Source organism: Coregonus lavaretus (assembly GCF_964263955.1).
Source record: "Coregonus lavaretus genome assembly, chromosome: 3".
Lineage (NCBI taxonomy): Eukaryota > Metazoa > Chordata > Actinopteri > Salmoniformes > Salmonidae > Coregonus > Coregonus lavaretus.
The window spans coordinates 52,696,777-52,714,756 of record NC_139990.1 but is presented as its reverse complement, the minus strand read 5'-3'; the positions used below and the strand labels follow the sequence as shown (position 1 = coordinate 52,714,756).

Genomic DNA, 17,980 nt, shown 5'->3' with positions numbered 1-17,980 from the left:
CACGAAGCTAGCTAGCTAGCCGTTTTTCGAACAGAGTCAACACAGTAGCCATTGTGTGCTGTACTGTGGCAGCTAAATACAATATATTTGTGCTAGCTAGCCAACGTTTAATTATTGCTGCGTTATGAAAGGAAAAACTGTCAAAACTGTTCGCTGCTCTGGCACCCCAATGGTGGAACAAGCTCCCTCACGACGCCAGGACAGCGGAGTCACTCACCACCTTCCGGAGACATTTGAAACCCCACCTCTTTAAAGAATACCTGGGATAGGATAAAGTAATCCTTCCACCCCCCCCCCCCCCAAAAAAAAAAAGTGTAAAGTGGTTATCCCACTGGCTATAGGGTGAATGCACCAATTTGTAAGTCGCTCTGGATAAGAGCGTCTGCTAAATGACGTAAATGTGCCCTTGAGCAAGGCACTTAACCCTAATTGCTCCTGTAAGTCGCTCTGGATAAGAGCGTCTGCTAAATGACTAAAATGTAAAATGTAAAATGAAAATATGGGAAACCAGGCCTGCTATTCATAGCAGACTTCGAAAAGGCATTTGATAAAGTTCGACTGGGGTTTATATATAAATGCCTGGAACATTTCAATTTTGGAGAATCTCTTATAAAATGGGTCAAAATCATGTATAGTAACCCTAGGTGTAAAATAGTAAATAATGGCTATTTCTCAGAAAGTTTTAAACTGTCAAGAGGAGTGAAACAAGGTTGTCCACTATCGGCATATCTATTTATTGTGGCCATCGAGATGTTAGCTATTAAAATCAGATCCAATAATAATATCAGAGGATTAGAAATACAGGGCTTAAAAACAAAGGTGTCATTGTACGCTGATGATTCATGTTTTCTTTTAAATCCACAACTAGAATCCCTCCACAGCCTCATAGAGGATCTAGATACATTTTCTAACCTCTCTGGATTACAACCAAATTATGACAAATGTACTATATTACGTATTGGATCACTAAAAAATACAATTTTTACATTACCATGTAGTTTACCAATAAAATGGTATGATGGTGATGTGGATATACTCAGAATACATATCCCAAAGGAAATAAATGATCTCACTTCAATAAATTTTAATAGAATGTTAGCAAAAATAGATAAGATCTTACTACCATGGAAAGGAAAATACCTGTCAATTTGTGGAAAAATCACCCTGATTAACTCTTTAGTATTATCCCAGTTTACCTATTTGCTTATGGTCTTGCCTACGCCTAGCGAACAGTTTTTTAAATTATATGAGAAAAAAATATTCAATTTTATTTGGAACGGCAAGCCAGACAAAATTAAAAGGGCATATTTATATAATGAATATGAATTCGGAGGACAGAAATTATTAAATATTAAAGCATTAGACCTATCACTAAAGGCTTCAGTCATACAAAAGTTATACTTAAATCCGAACTGGTTCTCAAGCAAATTAGTAAGATTGTCTCACCCAATGTTCAAGAAAGGCCTTTTTCCCTTTATTCAGATTACAACAACTCATTTGCAGTTATTTGAAAAGGAAATCATCTCCCAATTATCACTATTTCTAAAACAAGCCATTGAAAGTTGGTTGCAATTTCAATTTAATCCTCCAGAAACGATGGAGCAAATAATGCAACAAATATTGTGGTTAAATTCAAATATACTAATTGACAAAAAACCTTTATTTTTTGACAGAATGTTTAAAAAAGGTATAATCTTCGTAAATGATATCATCGGTAGGACTGGTGAAGTTATGTCACACATGCAGCTAACAAAAACATATGGAAATGTCTGCTCTACCCAAAATTACAACCAGATAATTGCAGCCTTACCGCAAAAGTGGAAGAGGAAAGTGGAAGGGGGAGAAAGTAAGGAACTTGTCTGTCGGCCTTGCATTAAAGAACATAATTGGTTAAGGAAAACTGTGATAAATAAAAAAGTATATCAGTTTCACTTAAGGACCAAAGGATTGACAGCCGTCCCATATAGATTGCAAAATAGTTGGGAAGAGATCTTTGACGTACCGATCCCATGGCATAGTGTTTATGAACTGACACGCAAAACGACACCGGATTCAAAAATTAGAATCTTTCAATTTAAATTATTATATAAAATTCTTGCTACCAATAGAATGTTATTTATATGGGGGATACAATCTTCCCAGCTCTGCAGATTTTGCTGTGAAGAGACAGAATCATTAGATCATTTGTTTTGGTTCTGTCCATTTGTAGCTTGTTTTTGGACACAGGTCCAGGAATGGTTAAAGGATTGCAATATTTACCTGGAGCTAACCTTGCAGATAGCATTACTGGGTGATCTGAAAAGTCATAGTCAATCAATCAATAATATAATAATACTTTTAGCAAAAATGTTTATTTTTAATTCACAATCTGTAGAAGCAATGAGAATAGAAAGGTTCAGAACTTTTGTAAAACATCACAGTACGGTTGAAATATATATGGCAAATAGAAATCCTATATGGATGGTGTTAAGAGATAGATGGGAGGTATTGAATAGAGTTGAAGGATGGGACTAATAACAAATAATAACAAAGATAGCTAATAATGTAAGCATACTGTGTCCATAATAAGTATATAGGTTGAATGTTGGGAGCTTTTGGGAAAGAGCACAGTTAGAAAGATATGGCATATAGAAGCAAACCGGATGGACATCATGAAAATGATCGGAGAGGTAGAGAGTAGAAGAAGTTCAGGAGCAAAAATATGTATGTGTATATATATATATATAATAGAATTATTGTAAAAATAACTCTGTCCATAAGGTGTAGATAGTAAGTATAGACCGGAAGTAGAGGCCTGGGCATTGTTGTTCACTAATTTACTCCAAGTAGGGAAAGGATGGCGGGGTTGAAAAGTAATAAAGGGGAGTATATATATAAAAAACATGGGGGATTGGAAGTGATGCAGACAATTACATTGATAGAAGTTACAATCAATGTACTCCTGAGTGGCTCAGTGGTCTAAGGCACTGCATCGTAGTGCTAACTGTGCCACTAGAGATCCTGGTTCGAATCCAGGCTCTGTCGCAGCCGGCCGCGACCGGGAGACTCATGGGCGGCGCACAATTGGCCCAGCGTCGTCCAGGGTAGGGGAGGGAATGGCCGGCAGGGATGTAGCTCAGTTGATAGAGCATGGCGTTTGCAACGCCAGGGTTGTGGGTTCGATTCCCACGGGGGGCCAGTATATATAAAAAAAAATAATGTATTCACTAACTGTAAGTGGCTCTGGATAAGAGCGTCTGCTAAATGACTAAAATGTAAATCTGCAATATTAAGCTGATCCATCCCCCCAAAAATAAAAATAAAAACTTATTCTGACAGTATATTGTACACGTAATATGTATGTCTGGGAATCGTTTGTGTATAATTTCTGGCGACCAGATTGCCCTTCGAGGACAATAAAGATCTATTGAATTTCTGAGTTATTGCTCAAACTGTCCAATTAAGATGATGTCATTATGGGAAATGAGCTACCAGTAGTATTGTGTTTCCCAGCAGTGTAATGTTTTGGACCTTTACAGGGGGTTACTCCAAAATAAGCGTATAACTGTTGCGTTGCTGAAATTATGTCACAGCAGTTTAGTTTCTCACCAATGACGTCGTCATCTCCCTCCTCCTCACAGATGACCATGCGTTCCTCATCACTGGTCATGTCCTCACTGACCCCCCTCTGAGACCGGGACAGGGTCTGGGCACTCCCGGAAAACTGGCCACCACCATCCCCACACATCTGACACAGGAGAGGTGGGAAGAAGAGAGGTGGAGGACAGGGAGACAGATATAAAGACAAGAAAGTGATGGATAAGAGGGACGAGTCAGAACTGACATACCAAACTAAGAAATCATTGGAGTAAAGCGGCTGTGGTGAAAACAACATTATATAGCAGTGCCTTACCTGTGCCAGTTCGGCCAGGGCCTGTGTGTTGCCCCTCTCACTCCTCTCCAGGCTGTGCATGGCACTCTGGGAGAAGGCTCGGGGACGGGATAGCTGACCTACATGCCCCTCCCCTGGGTTCCGCTCAGACACACCCACCAGGCCAGGCCCCACCCCTTTCAGCTCCACACCATGGGGCTCTGAGAGAGAGAAAGTAAGGGGGAGAGTGGTGAGACTGAGACAGTGGTGCATAGCGAGAGGAAGAGAGAGATGAAATCATAATGTTGCAGTGATGACAGAGCTCAGAGGAAACCTTGGCAATCAATGAACATTTATCTTCCTTTCCGTTATCTGGTTCTCTCTTATTTGGGTGTATTGAGCAGCAGTGTGTGACTCACCAGTGGTCTCAGACATGCTCCTCTCTCTAATGTCTTTGCCACCCGGCCCCGGGAGCCCTCGGCCATCAGAACTAGACTTCTTCCTGTCTTTGTTGCACCACTTCCAGTCTGGGTGGGCCTTAAAGTGGGCCTCCTTCACCTGAGAAAGAGGGAAAGAGAGAGATAGAGAAGATAAGCCAACAAAATACATTTCTTAATTTTTTGGCTGCTTAGTCTTCAATGCTCAGATCAGACTAAACCATTGTACTAAACTGGTGTGTGTGTGTTTGCGTATACTTGGAAGGCGAGGTCATGGTACTTCTGCTTCTCTTTGGGCCCCAGGGCATACCACCACTCGCCCAGGATCTTGCTAACCGTGCGGTTGTCCTGGTTGGGGTGCCTCTGGTGCACCAGCGCTCGGTGACGCTTACTGAAGATCATGAACGCGTTCATCGGCCGCCTGATGTGGTCCTTCTCCCTCTGAGCGGGAGGAAAGAATGATTAGATGAGAGGGTGAGAGAAAGAGAGAGTTCCTTGCCAGGGCTGCTCTTGTCTTTTAGCAATGTGATTAAATGAGGGAATGGAATGCATGACAAGGTAAGAGATGAATTGAGAAAATGAGTGAGCGAGAGGCAGGTGAGAGGTTGAGGTTACCTTGCCAGGGCTGATCTTGTCCCCATCTTTGGGCAGGGCGCTGAGGGACTGAGTGCGTCTCTTCACAGGAGTTACAGACAGGGGCGGCTCAGGAAGAACACTGGGGAAGAATCTGAGAGAGAGACAGGAGGAGACAGAACCATGACAACATCAGATATCTCTGACCTAAACCATATATATATATATATATATATATATATATATATCTCACTCACCATCATACCTCTGTAGCAAACATGGGAGAAAATTGAAAAACAGACAAAAACAACTCTCTAGGCAGTATAGGTTTTAGGAGAGAGATTTACATAAAAACTGTCATTCTCTTTCACACACAAAGGGCAGGGAAGGTGGCTCATCTCCCCAGAGACAGTTCAGTGGATTCAGCAGACAGCTCATACCGGAAAATGGACAGCAGCAGCCTGGCCACAGCCATTATTTTTATTTATTTTTGATGTTTTATTGTTAAACACACCGGATAGGTGCAGTGAAATGTGTTTTTTTACAGGGTCAGCCATAGTAGTACGGCACCCCTGGAGCGAATAAGGGTTAATAAGTGCCTTGCTCAACGGCACATCGAAAGATCTTTCACCTTGTCGGCTCAGGTATTCAAACTAGCAACCTTTCGGTTACTGGCCCAACACTCTAACCGCTAGGCTACCTGTATATTCATATAGCTTATATTCATATTGCCATTCATATAGCTAGTAAGAAAGCACAGAGACGGAATGCTTGTTCCTCACCTCTTTGTTCAAATAACATGCTGCTCTACATGTACGACTAGGAGTATACTAAAACATCACAGTGGACGTGTGGAGCCACTCAACACACAGGTTGATTTTATGTGTCTACTACGGCTGTCCCTGACGACAAAAACATATTGGCAGACCGAAAGTCTGTTCTTTCGACCAATCAACTGGTCGAAATTTTAAAACGTTTTTATATAAAATCAACTACAGTACCTTGCAAAAGTATTCATCCCCCTTGGCGTTTTTCCTGAATTGATTTGTATTTGGATTTCATGTAATGGACATACACAAAATAGTCCAAATTGGTGAAGTGAAATTAAAAAAATTACTTGTTTAAAAAAATTCTGAAAAAATTAATAACGGAAAAAGTGGTGCGTGCATACAGTGAGGGAAAAAAGTATTTGATCCCAGGGTAGTGGAGGGAATAGCCAGCAGGGATGTAGCTCAGTTGGTAGAGCATGGCGTTTGCAACGCCAGGGTTGTGGGTTCGATTCCCACGGGGGGCCAGTATGAAAAAAATAAGATGTATGCACTCACTAACTGTAAGTCGCTCTGGATAAGAGCGTCTGCTAAATGACAAAAAATGTAAATGTAAAAAAAATTGAACAGTGAGAGACAGAATAACAACTAAAAAATCCAGAAGAACGCATGTCAAAAATTTTATAAATTGATTTGCATTTTAATGAGGGAAATAAGTATTTGACCCCTCTGCAAAACATGACTTAGTACTTGGTGGCAAAACCCTTGTTGGCAATCACAGAGGTCAGACGTTTCTTGTAGTTGACGTTTGGCAACTCGAACCTTCGGCTCCCTCCACAGATTTTCTATGGGATTAATGTTTGGAGACTGGCTAGGCCACTCCAGGACCTTAATGTGCTTCTTCTTGAGCCACTCCTTTGTTGCCTTGGCCATGTGTTTTGGGTCATTGTCATGCTGGAATACCCATCCACGACCCATTTTCAATGCCCTGGCTGAGGGAAGGAGGTTCTCACCCAAGATTTGACGGTACATGGCCCCGTCCATCGTCCCTTTGATGCGGTGAAGTTGTCCTGTCCCCTTAGCAGAAAAACACCCCCAAAGCATAATGTTTCCACCTCCATGTTTGACGGTGGGGATGGTGTTCTTAGGGTCATAGGCAGCATTCCTCCTCCTCCAAACACAGCGAGTTGAGTTGATGCCAAAGAGCTCCATTTTGGTCTCATCTGACCACAAGACTTTCACCCAGTTCTCCTCTGAATCATTCAGATGTTCATTGGCAAACTTCAGACGGGCATGTATGTGTGCTTTCTTGAGCAGGGGGACCTTGCGGGCGCTGCAGGATTTCAGTCCTTCACGGCGTAGTGTGTTACCAATTGCTTTCTTGGTGACTATGGTCCCAGCTGCCTTGAGATCATTGACAAGATCCTCCCGTGTAGTTCTGGGCTGATTCCTCACCGTTCTCATGATCATTGCAACTCCACGAGGTGAGATCTTGCATGGAGCCCCAGGCCGAGGGAGATTGACAGTTATTTTGTGTTTCTTCCATTTGCGAATAATTGCACCAACTGTTGTCACCTTCTCACCAAGCTGCTTGCCGATGGTCTTGTAGCCCATTCCAGCCTTGTGTAGGTCTACAATCTTGTCCCTGACATCCTTGGAGAGCTCTTTGGTCTTGGCCATGGTGGAGAGTTTGGAATCTGATTGATTGCTTCTGTGGACAGGTGTCTATTATACAGGTAACAAGCTTAGATTAGGAGCACTCCCTTTAAGAGTGTGCTCCTAATCTCAGCTCGTTACCTGTATAAAAGACACCTGGGAGCCAGACATCTTTCTGATTGAGAGGGGGTCAAATACTTATTTCCCTCATTAAAATGCAAATCAATTTATAACATTTTTGACATGCGTTCAAATAAACCTACCATTAACATTATAGACTGATAATGTCTTTGTCAGTGGGCAAACTTACAAAATCAGCAGGGGATCAAATACTTTTTTCCCTCACTGTATGTATTAACATTTGCTATGAAGCCCCTAAATAAGATCTGGTGCAACCAATTACTTTCAGAAGTCACATAATTAGTTAAATAAAGTCCACCTGTGTGCAATCTAAGTGTCACATGATCTCAGTAAATATACACCTGTTCTGAAAGGCCCCAGAGTCTGCAACACCACCAAGCAAGCGGCACCATGAACACCAAGGAGCTTTCCAACCAGGTCAGGGACAAAGTTGTGGAGAAGTACAGATCAGGGTTGGGTTATAAAAAAAAATCTGAAACTTTGAACATCCCACAGAGCACCATTAAATCCATTATTAAAAAATGGAAAGAATATGGCACCACAACAAACCAGCCAAGAGAGGGCCGCCCACCAAAACTCACAGACCAGGCAAGGAGGGCATTAATCAGAGAGGCAACAAAGAGACCAAAGATAACCCTGAAGGAGCTGCAAAGCTCCACAGCGGAGATTGGAGTATCTGTCCATAGGACCACTTTAAGACATACACTCCACAGAGCTGGGCTTTACGGAAGAGTGGCCAGAAAAAAGCCATTGCTTAAAGAAAAAAATAAGCAAACACGTGTGGTGTTCGCCAAAAGGCATGTGGGAGACTCCCCAAACATATGGAAGAAGGTACTCTGGTCAGATGAGACTAAAATTGAGATTTTTGCAATCAAGGAAAACGCTATGTCTGCCGCAAACCCAACACCTCTCATCACCCCGAGAACACCATCCCCACAGTGAAGCATGGTGGTGGCAGCATCATGCTGTGGGATGTTTTTCATCAGCAGGGACTGGGAAACTGGTCAGAATTGAAGGTATGATGGATGCCGCTAAATACAGGGAAATTCTTGAGGGAAACCTGTTTCAGTCTTCCAGAGATTTGAGACTGGGACGGAGGTTCACCTTCCAGCAGGACAATGACCCTAAGCATACTGCTAAAGCAACACTCGAGTGGTTTAAGGGAAAATATTTAAAGGTATTGGAATGGCCTAGTCAAAGCCCAGACCTCAATCCAATTGAGAATCTGTGGTATGACTTAAAGATTGCTGTACACCAGCGGAACCCATCCAAGTTGAAGGAGCTGGAGCAGTTTTGCCTTGAAGAATGGGCAAAAATCCCAGTGGCTAGATGTGCCAAGCTTATAGAGACATACCCCAAGAGACTTGCAGCTGTAATTGCTGCAAAAGGTGGCTCTACAAAGTATTGACTTTGGGGGGGGGGGGTGAATAGTTATGCACGCTCAAGTTCTGTTTTTTTGTCTTATTTCGTCTTTGTTTCACAATAAAAAATATTTTGCATCTTCAAAGTGGTAGGCATGTTGTGTAAATCAAATGATACTAACCCCCAAAAAATCCATTTTAATTCCAGGTTGTAAGGCAACAAAATAGTAAAAATGCCAACGGGGGTGAATACTTCCGTAATTGAGCTTGTCTGATGCTTGATGTGGATGTCAGTTCAGAGGGGTTGGGTTAAATCCGGAAGACACATTTCGGTTGAATGCATTCAGTTGTACAACTGACTAGGTATCCCCCTTTCCCTTTAAGCGCACTGTTTGATTAAATATGACACAAATGACTTGAGGGAGCCAGAGATCAAGATAACCAGAAGACAAAAAACTTTACCATCCTCCTGCCACTCCTGCCAAACAAGCCATTTGCCACACGGGCCTGTCATCATTCACAGGCCTGCCATCATTCACTTACTGCGTGTTTACAGGCAGTGCAACTAAAGTTGGCTAGCTTGCTACTTCCAGACACAAATGAGAGAACACCTCACTCTGACCATTTTACTCGCCGTAGCAGAGCTGATTAGGCTGTTTACATGTTTCATAGAGCATTCTTGACTAACTGTTAATTTTTTTTGCCTTTGTTTACTGACACCCATCATATTCAGTGGGTTTTGCGCATTCGTAAATTCATCAGTTATTCTGCACTCTGGCACACTCAGACAAGAGTGCTCTGAAATCAGAGTAGCTAGATAGCCAGAGTGAATTTGCGAACGCAAGAGATATGCTAGCTAACTGGATGACAGTCGTTAAAGTTCTTGCTAGCTAACCAAATGACACCTGCATCTCTAGCTGTGTATAGCCACCGAAAAACAATATGAGGGGAAAAAGTCAGTCACTCACCCACTCCTCCAATGGCATGACATCCTCCTAGCAGCTAGCTAGCTAGCTAGCTAATGTTAGGTTCTGTGTTTTTAGCTTGCTACATAAATAGATACACTAGCCTATAAGCCACGTTATGACTGACTTGTGATCATTGCCCTTGCTAGTTTGATTGTATTGACATTCCCAGCATTAGTTACATTAGTCAGTTTTTGTCCAGAATATTAAGTCATTGAAACTGAAACAGTGCATCCCGAATGGAGGCAGCAAACAATGTACCATTGTATTGCTGAATTATATTAATCATGCATTGAACTGCATCCATCTATTCTGCCAACAATGCCTTAGTGTATGTCATGGAATGTTGAGTCAAATAGAACCTATTTTTAAAACCTCTTCTAAAGTTGGTTTTGTAGCATAAACTGGGAATTTGATATTTTTTAGTGATATTATGATTGTCTGTTTGTTGCATATCTGCAAAGTAGTTAAAATGTTGTCAGTTCCACTTTAAACTTTAGGTCACCAGTAACGTTGTGTGCTAAAAGTGAAATGCTTTTTGCAATGGAAGTAATAGTTGTACATTTCGATTGGAAAATGCTTAATGGTTGTGTTTTTGTATTCTATGATTGGGACCTACTGGCTTATTATGTCCTTGTTTATGGACTGCTTATCCTTTAACATCATGCTGTGTGTGACTGCTGTCTTTCCATCGGCCCTATCGGTGCTTGGAGAAGTGGGTATACTCTAATTTTGCCAGAAAGTTCCCAAACAGCCTGCCCAGAGAAGGAAAGGCACCCTGAGTGAAAAATCATATATGTTTTCCTATGGTTTCTTTATGCGTTTTCCTATAGATTTTTACTCTAAAAAAAATCACACTTATAGAAAAAGGACTAAAGAATGATGGTCTAAGTCCACAACAATGCTTAAACCACATCAATCTGATTGGGTGGGCCTGTCAGGGCCTGGCTCCCCAGTGGGTGGGTCTCTGTCCACCCAGGTCCATCCATGTCTACACCCCTGATGCAAACAGTGCATGATGACATTTGCGCATCACAAATAGCCTACTAACCAACACTTCGGACTAAACTTTTTCAATACCGGGTTTGCATATCCATTGTTGCCTTAGTTAGCATTTACTTGTAGATATCATACGTTGAAACGTCTTTCCTACCCTACCAGCTACCGATGTAATTATTCTCTGAGCTGCTCCATGCCAAAAGCATTTGAGAGCTGCACACTCTTGCTGCCTGCAGATGATATTCCGTTGAAACTTGGCTATGTGCGCTGCGCGCATGTGAATATATTTCACGTGCTTTGTGATTGTGTAGGCTACTTTGTGCTACATATTTGATAAATCGCATACCTCCACTACACTACTTTGATTCGCATCAGTAGGGTTTAAGAAGTGAGTATAAGCAAAGCCAACTGAAAAAAAAAGTGGGTATACGGCTTATACCTGCGTATACCCTCCACTACGCCACTGGCGCTTTGTGTTTTACAAAAAGTGCACTCCTACACGAGTGCACTGGTATTACGGTTGCTGTCCTTTCAGAATCACAAACCTGTCACACACTGAAGGCCTATAGGTTCGCCACTGCGCAAACATGTCTATAATAGATATAAAGCTAATGTTTCAAGAAAGGAGAATATTTGGCCTGGCGAAACGATTTTATGCGCTGACTGAATGGAAGCTGACAATTATGAGTTTTTTACTTTGGGAAGAAATTATGAGTCCTCACTGTCCAAGACAGAGTCAAGACTGAGTACAAATGTATCCTACACCTAGACAAGACCGAAACACTCAATATGTGGTCTCGAAACAAGACTCGAGACCGGTCTAGAGTACTACAACTATGTAAAAATAGCCTACATAAAGCCAAAAAATAAAAACAATGCAACCTGCAGGTAGAAAATATCCTGATAAAAATAAATATCCTATAAATCCCATTGGCTATGCATGGCCTGTCTGCAACGAACTTTAAACATTGTATCAACTATCAACTTGGGTCAGCCCGAAGCTCATGCTAACAAACTTGCAACATTGTATAAAATATTCTGGGCCCTCAGAGTTTCGCTCCAGTGAGCTCGGGTCAGACAAAGCTGTAGGTAAGCCAATCAGAGGTAATCATCAGGTAAGCCAATCAGAAATACTATCAGATCCCCAAATGGGCACATTTATGCCTACATTTGCACACAGGCAAGGTAGCCTATAGGCCTATTTCTATGCGTAATCAGGTGCACGTCCTTACTCAACATTGACAGTAGCGCTCCAAACAAAAGTCAATGACTAAATTGACAAAACACGTAAATGGAATGAAATAAACCAAAACTTGTTTCGCACAAGTGTAGTATAGGTAAACAACGTGTCCACTCTAACAATGAGAACGGTAAAAGACTGGAATAATAATATATTGAATGCAATAACAGAAATTACCGTAACCAAACAAACATTATGGATTAGAAATTATTGGAATTAATGGTAAATGTGCTACTGGTGATATATGTAATGGGGAATTGATAGACACTAACAATCAAACGCAAACAATTCTCACAATGTAGTTATGAAACAATGAAGGTGCACAAATTGGCGGAAGAGCGCGCATTCTGGAAAGAGACCTGCATTATGCATCTTAGCCACACTCCCCTTCTTCTTGGACGGTGCCATCCTCCGCAATGGATTAGTCTCGGCCTCCGCAATGGATTAGTTCACTGAGATGGGCGCGAATCAGACAGGTGTCTGAGATGTCTCATGTTTTTTTTGCTACTGCTCGACAAAAAAAATTATTGGTCGACCAACAGCCTAACGACCAAACAATCGACCAGTCGACTAACTGGGGTCAGCCTTAGTGTCCACACACACATGCATGCAATTATGCATGCAGTCACGCACGCACACAAACACTTACGGGTCATCCACGTCACTCTCAGTCTCACTGTCTGGCCTCTCTCTTTCGGTCTCTCTCTCCCTCTCTGGGGCCAGGTCGTCCGTGGAGGGAGTGGGCCGTGCTGTGGGTCCTCTCTCCAGGGTGGGGGGGCCCTCGTTGGCCTCCTGTAGCAGCACTGCACCCCCCTGAGACTCTGAGAAAGACAGGAAAAGGGGGCATTTTCGCAATGATTCTAATAGTTCAAATCTCTGATATACCAATGTTTGAAATCATGGTAGAAATGGTAATCGCGCTGGGATTTGGGGTAGAATTTCACCAAAAACCTACCTGTCTTCAGACTGGCAGCTTGGGGGTGATTGATTGGTTGTTGGCCCTCACCAGACTGAGTAGAGGCATCTGATTGGGTTGGTGCCAGGAAAGGGACCAATGAATGCCAGGGAAACACAGGAACTGACCGGGGTTCCACGTTGGTCCAGACTGCAAAAAAATACAAAGAAATACAAAGAAATGGTTAGGCCTACTCCTTTCATTCAGAGGCCTCCCGAGTGGCGCAGTGGTCTAAGGCACTGCATCGCAGTGCTAGCTGTGCCACTAGAGATCCTGGTTCGAATCCAGGCTCTGTCGTAGCAGGCCGTGACCGGGAGACCCATGGGGCGGCGCATAATTGGCCCTGCGTATGAAAAATAAAATAATGTATGCACTCACTAACTGTAAATTGCTATGGATTAGAGTGTCTGCTAAAAATGACTAAAATGTTTTTTTTTAATGTAAATATAATCCAGTCAGTGAAAATTATTTTTGAGCAACAGTTTATGGACTCACAATATGTCCAGACAATGCACTCCCCATAGTAAGCTAGCTGAAATATATTTTTCTAAATCTCAACTTCCGATAAACAATCTCATAACTTTCATATAAACAAGATTCTATTTCCAGATTTGGGGAACATATTGTTTTGTTAGCCTGTACACCTGCTAATAGTTTATTCATTACAATATGAATACTTTTCTAGTATGGCCAAGAAGTGACTATCAAAGGCACATCTTCCCAGAACCAGTGGCTCACTGGCTTAACCAATTATCTTACTAAGCAATTAGCCTCAGGTATATACACTCAAGGCTGTTGCTGCTCCCCATATGGGGCACCTCTGGAAACTCACCAGCAGGTAGCTGATCCATGTGAGTATCAATCGGCCATGAAAAATACCTGTATATAGCATTTATATCTCACTGTAAATTCATACTGCTACAACATAAAAAATGGTGCTGAAGACAAATATGAAAAACACAAAGGTAGTAAATGACCATGACTGACCAAACATGCTCAGTCCTTGACGGAGGTACTGAGGGCTCTCTGATGAATACATGGTTTGAAAAGGGTTCTTTATAGTGTTTTTCCAAAAACGATGAGTTAATTAAAAAGGGTCCTTGAAGACCTAGCTTTACAATGTAATTTAATCCATGTGTTCAAACATCCATCAGTGATCCAAGATCGTATAGTGGATGGCAATTCCATCGATGAAACAAGAACGCAACAGTGCTCGATGGTGCCTGCATCTGACGCTTCTCTTCAGATTGCGGTCATCAAGCACAACTTTCACTGCAACAGACGCACTGCTATTTTGATTTATCCGGTGGCGTACAGATGTATATGTTGATTTCTGATTAAAATACAGTCCCAGGCGCATCGGTCAACAACATGAGAGCAGCTCACGCTCTCATCTTTTCAGAAAGCCGCACTCTCTGCGAGCAGCATACTTGTTCACGCGCATTGACGATAACAATTACATTTCCCCAGTGCAGAAAATGAAATAGGTAAATGGATTGCCAACTAGCCAGTAGTCACAAGTTGCAACAGGATACAGAAGATACGACAATGTTAAATATCATCGGAGAAGTCTGTGTTCCTCTTGGTCTAATAACCCCTGATGCCCCCTCGTCTGTTTGTTTACATTACTGGAGTTCTGCGGTCATGAATAGGTTAACTAGGCCTCGCCCTCATCCACGGAGTAAATTGGCACATCAGTCCGAGACATACGCTATCCTCGCGGCCATGTTCAACTCGTCTCTACACGTACTCGCTTCAGTCTATCAGTGTACAAAAGGTACGAATGGCTAGTACATTGTTTAGGGCAGAAACGAACTCCGGAGTATTCGATTTATTGCATGTAGTCGACCAAGATGTCTGACAGTGTCGTTCTGGCTAGCTAACATGAATTGCTAGCAGTGGAAAGCTAGCTAGCTAACTACCTGCTTTAGCTATCTGGCTAGCTAGTTGTTAGGCAAATGCTCAAAATGATAAAGCTATCAAATTCATCATCCTGCTAGATATGTTTATTGAAGGAATTTGTATCTGTCTGAATCTATTAATCAAATGCGTATGCATCGGACAGTGTGTAACGTTACACACTACTAGTTAGCTGGCTAATTAACACAGGCTAGCAGCAGCTATTTGCCATCCATAAACTCCAGTGCAGGCTATGCTCAGCAACATCATGCGTTTACTTTGGATGTTCTTGCTGGAGTTTGGAGGACCCCAATTAATTGTTTATCTAACGTTAGCTGGCCACTACAGACGGGTTTATTGCAGTCTAGTGCAAATACTCTACATTGACGCAAGCAGCACTGCAATTGTCAGTCAAAATAACATTGTGCTACTTCAAAATACAGCCGACAGGTACAGCTCCAGACGGCAACCCGAGCCTCGAGTGCACCGGTCCAAATACCGCCGTACACTCGGGAACGCCCCTGGCCCTGCACCCGCAGCACAGAAAGCAGTCAAAGAAACGCAATTGTTGTCCTCATGTCACTACCCTTCCTTTACACAATAACAAAGGTCTGTTACTATTGTTTTTCTTCACACCATGAAACCACTTAAATTATTTGAGGAACAAGGACTCCTGCGTGCTAGATCTATAATATGGTAGCTAAATTGGCTAAAACATGTCTGAATACACCTGCATTTTTTACTCCCAAAACCGTTAGCCACCTGCCTGTTTAACCGTATGGTAACCGAATACTGTCAGCATCCAAAATTGATATTCTATTGCTTTGGCACCAACTCATATTGAAATGTAAAGCAACGTGAAATCGTATTCACCATCAATTAACAAGGCGAATCATATGCTTGTGTGCGTAAAACTGGTGCATTCATCTATCTCCCATATCCCACTGGCTCTCCAGTTGCTGGTTAAATCCAAAGACCCATTTTGGGTGATTTTTGCAAGCTAGCCACCAATGCGCTATCCCCACTAATATTTTTTTAAACACCACCTTGGTATCTATCAACCTCTCAAAAAGGTAATCGACTGAAAATATAGTTGCCAGAAGTATTTCACTCCAACGCTGTCATGAGCAGCGGCGATGTTGATAACTCGGGCCCCAATGACAGAAAGTGGGGCGAGACCACAGCACTGTTCTGTGTTGGTTACTGTTCCACTTGGACCAAAGACCGGATTGAGCTCAAAGGCAGGAAACTGAAGCGAGGAGCCAGCCGGAGATGCTCTGACACAGATCCGTGGAATCGGGGGCTTTGTATAGAAATAGCAGCTCGAGGTCCAGTGCGATCCCCGCCTGCAGCAGGTCACTTCGCGCGCGTCCACTCCTGTCCGTCAGCTCCGCAGGTATTTGTAGTAGGAAAGTCCTCGTATCATAACATCTCCTCACTTTAGCTCAACTCTCATCCCCACGATTTCTCCTCTGGCTTCGTCTGGCCCTTTCTTTCTTTTTCCCTCCCCTCTTCCTCTTGTTGTAAACTAGGCTGCCCCTCTCGCTCTTTCAGTGTGTCAACCTCGCCCAACCGTGCCCCGCCCCTTTCTCTACATCTACGCTCCGACATTGGTCAAGGCAGCCACCTGTCATCCCGCCACCGTGACCGCTGATTGGTTCAAATATGCACTGGAATGTCAGTCATATGTAAATCAAACTCGGTCAGTCACTGGTCGCTGCAATGAAATGGAGCTCCTAAATATAAAATTGGGACATGACTTCGTATTGGCTGTTATGTTATTCAATCCCACCGTGACGTATCTGGAATTCATTTATTGGCTACAAGTTGCCGAACCTGACTCATACCGCAATAATTACTTTACATAATCCCGCCCATGTCCCATCCCCATTGGTCTATTTTAGGTAGTATGGTAGATTGATTGCAGAGCCAGCAAATCGAACAGAGACACTCGGATGGAGGACTACAAATCGCTTGACACAAGTTTAGATAAGGTCCCTCTCACCAAAAATAGTAAAAAAAAACGACATGCAGTACCGACTACGTCCATCTGCATAGGGGGCGCTCTAGAAATCAAACTCTTTGAATTGTAGCTGTAAAGCTGTTTCCACTAGATAGCACAGCCACAAAGTCAAAATTGGCTATATGGTAAAAATTCATGAAAACAAACATTTGCTTTTTGGTCTTAATTTAAGGTTAAGGTTAGGCAAGGTTAGCAGAGAGGTTAAAGTGGAAATGACAGTGTTTTAACTACTTTGCAGATATGAAACAAACAGACAATCATATCAGCTAAAAATATCAAATTCCCAGTTTATGCTACAAAACCAACGTTTATAAAGGGTTTTAAAAATTGCTTCTATTTGACTCAACATTCCATGACGTACACTAAGGCATTGTTGGCAGAATAGATGGATGCAGTTCAATGCATGATTCATATAATTCACTAATACACTTCTTCGTAGTCCATAAAATATTGCTATCAGGTTGTAAATCACAACTGACCTGCTACATTGTTTGCTGCGTCCATTCGGGAAGCACTGTTTTAGTTTCAATGACTCAATATTTTGGACAAAAACGGACGAATGTAACTCAGGCTGGGAATGTCAATACAATCAGACTAGCAAGGGCAATGATCACAAGTCAGCCATAACATGGCTAATAGGCTAGCGTATCTATGTAGCAAGCTAAAAACACAGAGCCTAACATTAGCTAGCTAGCTAGATGCTAGGAGGATGTCATGTCATTGGAGTGACTGACTTTTTCCCCTCATATTGTTTTTCGGTGGCTATACACAGCTAGAGATGCAGGTGTCATTTGGTTAGCTAGCAAGAACTTTAACGACTGTCATCCAGTTAGCTAGCGTATCTCTTGCGTTCGCAAATTCACTCTGGCTATCTAGCTACTCTGATTTCAGAGCACTCTTGTCTGAGTGTGCCAGAGTGCAGAATAACTGATGAATTTACGAACGCACAACACACGCTGAATATGACCGGTGTCAGTAAACATAGGCAAAAAAAGTTATAGTTAGTCACAAACACACTAGATAACATGTAAACAGCCTAATGAGCTCTGCTATGGCGAGTAAAATGTTGAGGTGTTCTCTCATTTGTGTCTGGAAGTAGCTAGCTAGTAAGCTA

At 42.4% G+C, this 17,980-nt stretch overlaps 1 protein-coding gene across 1 annotated transcript in view; it reads right to left on the bottom strand.

Annotated features, from left to right (window-relative positions):
- Positions 1-17,980, bottom strand: part of LOC311121647 (protein capicua homolog) — a gene marked incomplete at its 5' end in the record, with an annotated part of 46,483 nt that overhangs the window by 11,942 nt on the left and 16,561 nt on the right. Inside the window, 7 exons of the mRNA XM_084157984.1 lie at positions 3,589-3,727; positions 3,893-4,071; positions 4,270-4,408; positions 4,546-4,728; positions 4,903-5,014; positions 12,639-12,810; positions 12,945-13,094. Coding sequence (XP_084014110.1) covers positions 3,589-3,727; positions 3,893-4,071; positions 4,270-4,408; positions 4,546-4,728; positions 4,903-5,014; positions 12,639-12,810; positions 12,945-13,094 — 1,074 coding nt within the window. The remainder of the gene's footprint in view (positions 1-3,588; positions 3,728-3,892; positions 4,072-4,269; positions 4,409-4,545; positions 4,729-4,902; positions 5,015-12,638; positions 12,811-12,944; positions 13,095-17,980) is intronic.